Source organism: Eimeria acervulina, genomic scaffold, assembly GCF_000499425.1.
Source record: "Eimeria acervulina Houghton genomic scaffold, Eah_scaff2120, whole genome shotgun sequence".
Classification (NCBI taxonomy): domain Eukaryota; phylum Apicomplexa; class Conoidasida; order Eucoccidiorida; family Eimeriidae; genus Eimeria; species Eimeria acervulina.
Window position 1 is genome coordinate 1,128 of NW_013550034.1, and position 2,294 is coordinate 3,421.

Below are 2,294 nucleotides of genomic sequence, written 5' to 3' on the forward strand. Positions count from 1 at the left end.
TAATAAACCCTCTAAAACCCTAACAATAAACCCTTTAAAACAGCAGCAACAGCAGCAGCAACAGCAGCAGCAACAGCAGCAGCAACAGCAGCAGCAACAGCAGCAGCAGCAGCATCAGCAGCAGCATCAGCAGCAGCAGGGGGAGCATTTGTTGGTGGAGTGTGTCTCACTTGTCGAATGGCAGTGAAGAACAAGAGCCTGTTGTTTATCAACAGCGACACACGGATTGTCTGCATGCAGATCAAGAGACAATAAGCGGTAGTCAGGTATATTCTCATCAGGCGATGCATTTTTACCCTGTCCAAATTTTCCTGTGAAGTCTCCAGCATGACACGCAAACGGCATCTCAGCATACACCTCAGGGCAGCAGTTATACTTCCCGGTGTACCACTTAGTACCCTCAAGGGCCCTGCAGCAACAGCAGCAGCAGCAAACGCAGCAGCAGCAGCAAACGCAGCAGCAGCAGCAAACGCAGCAGCAGCAAACGCAGCAGCAGCAAACGCAGCAGCAGCAAACGCAGCAGTAGCAAACGCAGCAGCAGCAAACGCAGGAACAATAACAGCAACAATAGCAACAATACTAGCAGCAAAAGCAGCAATAGCAGCAGGCAAAAGCAACAAAAGCAGTAAGAGCAGCAGCACAACAGTTTCAGAGGGGAGGGTATATACGGTATTGGATTTCGGGTTTAGGGTTTAGGGTGTAGGGTTTAGGGTTTAGGGTTTAGGGTTTAGGGTTTAGGGTTTAGGGTTTAGGGTTTAGGGTTTATTTAGGGTTTAGGGTTTAGGGTTTAGGGTTTAGGGTTTAGGGTTTAGGGTTTAGGGTTTAGGGTATCACTGGAAAGTTCGTCGCGGATGTATTATTATTAGTGTGTATGAACAGCGAGTAAGAAAGAGGGTTTGAATAAGAAAGGGTATATAGTTGACATGCATGAAGAAGACGTACGAAGAGGGATTGATATTTAATCTTTTGCATGCAGTAGCTCCTGTGGGGCCGCATGCAAAGCCGGGGTCATGATGTCCACCGGTATTTTCTTCATCACAGATTCTATTAATATTGAGAGTACTTTTAGTAATATGCCGGCTTCTCTTCTCGTGCTGATGAATTGATAAAGGTATTAGATTCCCAGCACAACTGTTATGAATAAAAGGGCCAAGTGCAGCCTTATCTACTCTAACTCTTGATAGAAAACCCTCTTTAAACAGCACCACAGACACTTGAGCTTCTCTTAAATCTATTATTCCTACGCTTATACACCCTGCACATAACAAAATAATATAATAATAACAAATCTTTTCTTTATTATCATTATTATTGTCATTTTATTTTTATTTATTTATTTATTTTATTTATTTTATTTATTTTATTTATTTATTTTATTTATTATTACTATTATTTGTTTGTATTATTGTTTATTATTGTTATTATTTATTATTGTTGTTATTTGTGTTATTATTTTCTATTAGCCTTATCATTTATTATTATTGTTATTATTTATTATTATTATTTTTAGTCTGTTGTTCTTGTCGTAGGTTTATTATATATCTAAGCGCTGAAAAAGAAATACAAATATATAAACAAAAGTATAGAAATACGTAAAATGTATAGACGCATAAATATAAAATAAATATGTAATTAAACAAATATAAATATAAGTATAAATATAAATATAAATATATATAAATATAAATATAAATATAAATATGAATATGAATATAAATATAAATATAAATATAAATATAAATATAAATATGTATGCCTTTTGCATTTGTCCCTGTATATATGCTATCAAATCTCTCCGTCTGTACTTACTTACATATGCACATACACATAAAGATATATATATATATATATATATCTTTATATATATCTTTATGTATATTATATATATATATATCTTTATACATATATATATATATGCATATGTAAATATATATGTATCAAAAGAAATAAAACAGAGATGCAGATACACCCCGTCAAATGGTTTTTTTTATTTATATCTTTTTATATTTTATATTACATCGACATACATCCAAATATACAATTCATTTGCATGTATGTCGATATGCATGCAAGCAGATAAATAGCATATTAAAAATATAAAAAGATAGTATAAATGAAAGAACTATACGACGGGGTGTATCTGCATCTCTGTTTTATTGCTTTTGTTTGTTTTTCTTACCGAGTTTCTTCAACGCATCAACCAACTCCTTGTTGCTGTAGTCGCTTGGGGATAAAGTTAAATTACCTACGCGATCTGCAGCAGCAGCAGCAGCAGCAGCAGCAGCAGCAGAAGC

At 34.8% G+C, this 2,294-nt stretch overlaps 1 protein-coding gene across 1 annotated transcript in view; it reads right to left on the reverse strand.

The window, feature by feature from the left end:
* Window positions 1-1,255, reverse strand: part of EAH_00065140 (hypothetical protein, conserved) — a gene marked incomplete at both ends in the record, with an annotated part of 2,099 nt that extends 844 nt beyond the window's left edge. The window contains 2 exons of the mRNA XM_013396588.1: window positions 171-409; window positions 943-1,255. Of these exons, the coding sequence (XP_013252042.1) occupies window positions 171-409; window positions 943-1,255 (552 nt within the window). The remainder of the gene's footprint in view (window positions 1-170; window positions 410-942) is intronic.
* Between the last annotated feature and the right edge of the window lie 1,039 nt (window positions 1,256-2,294).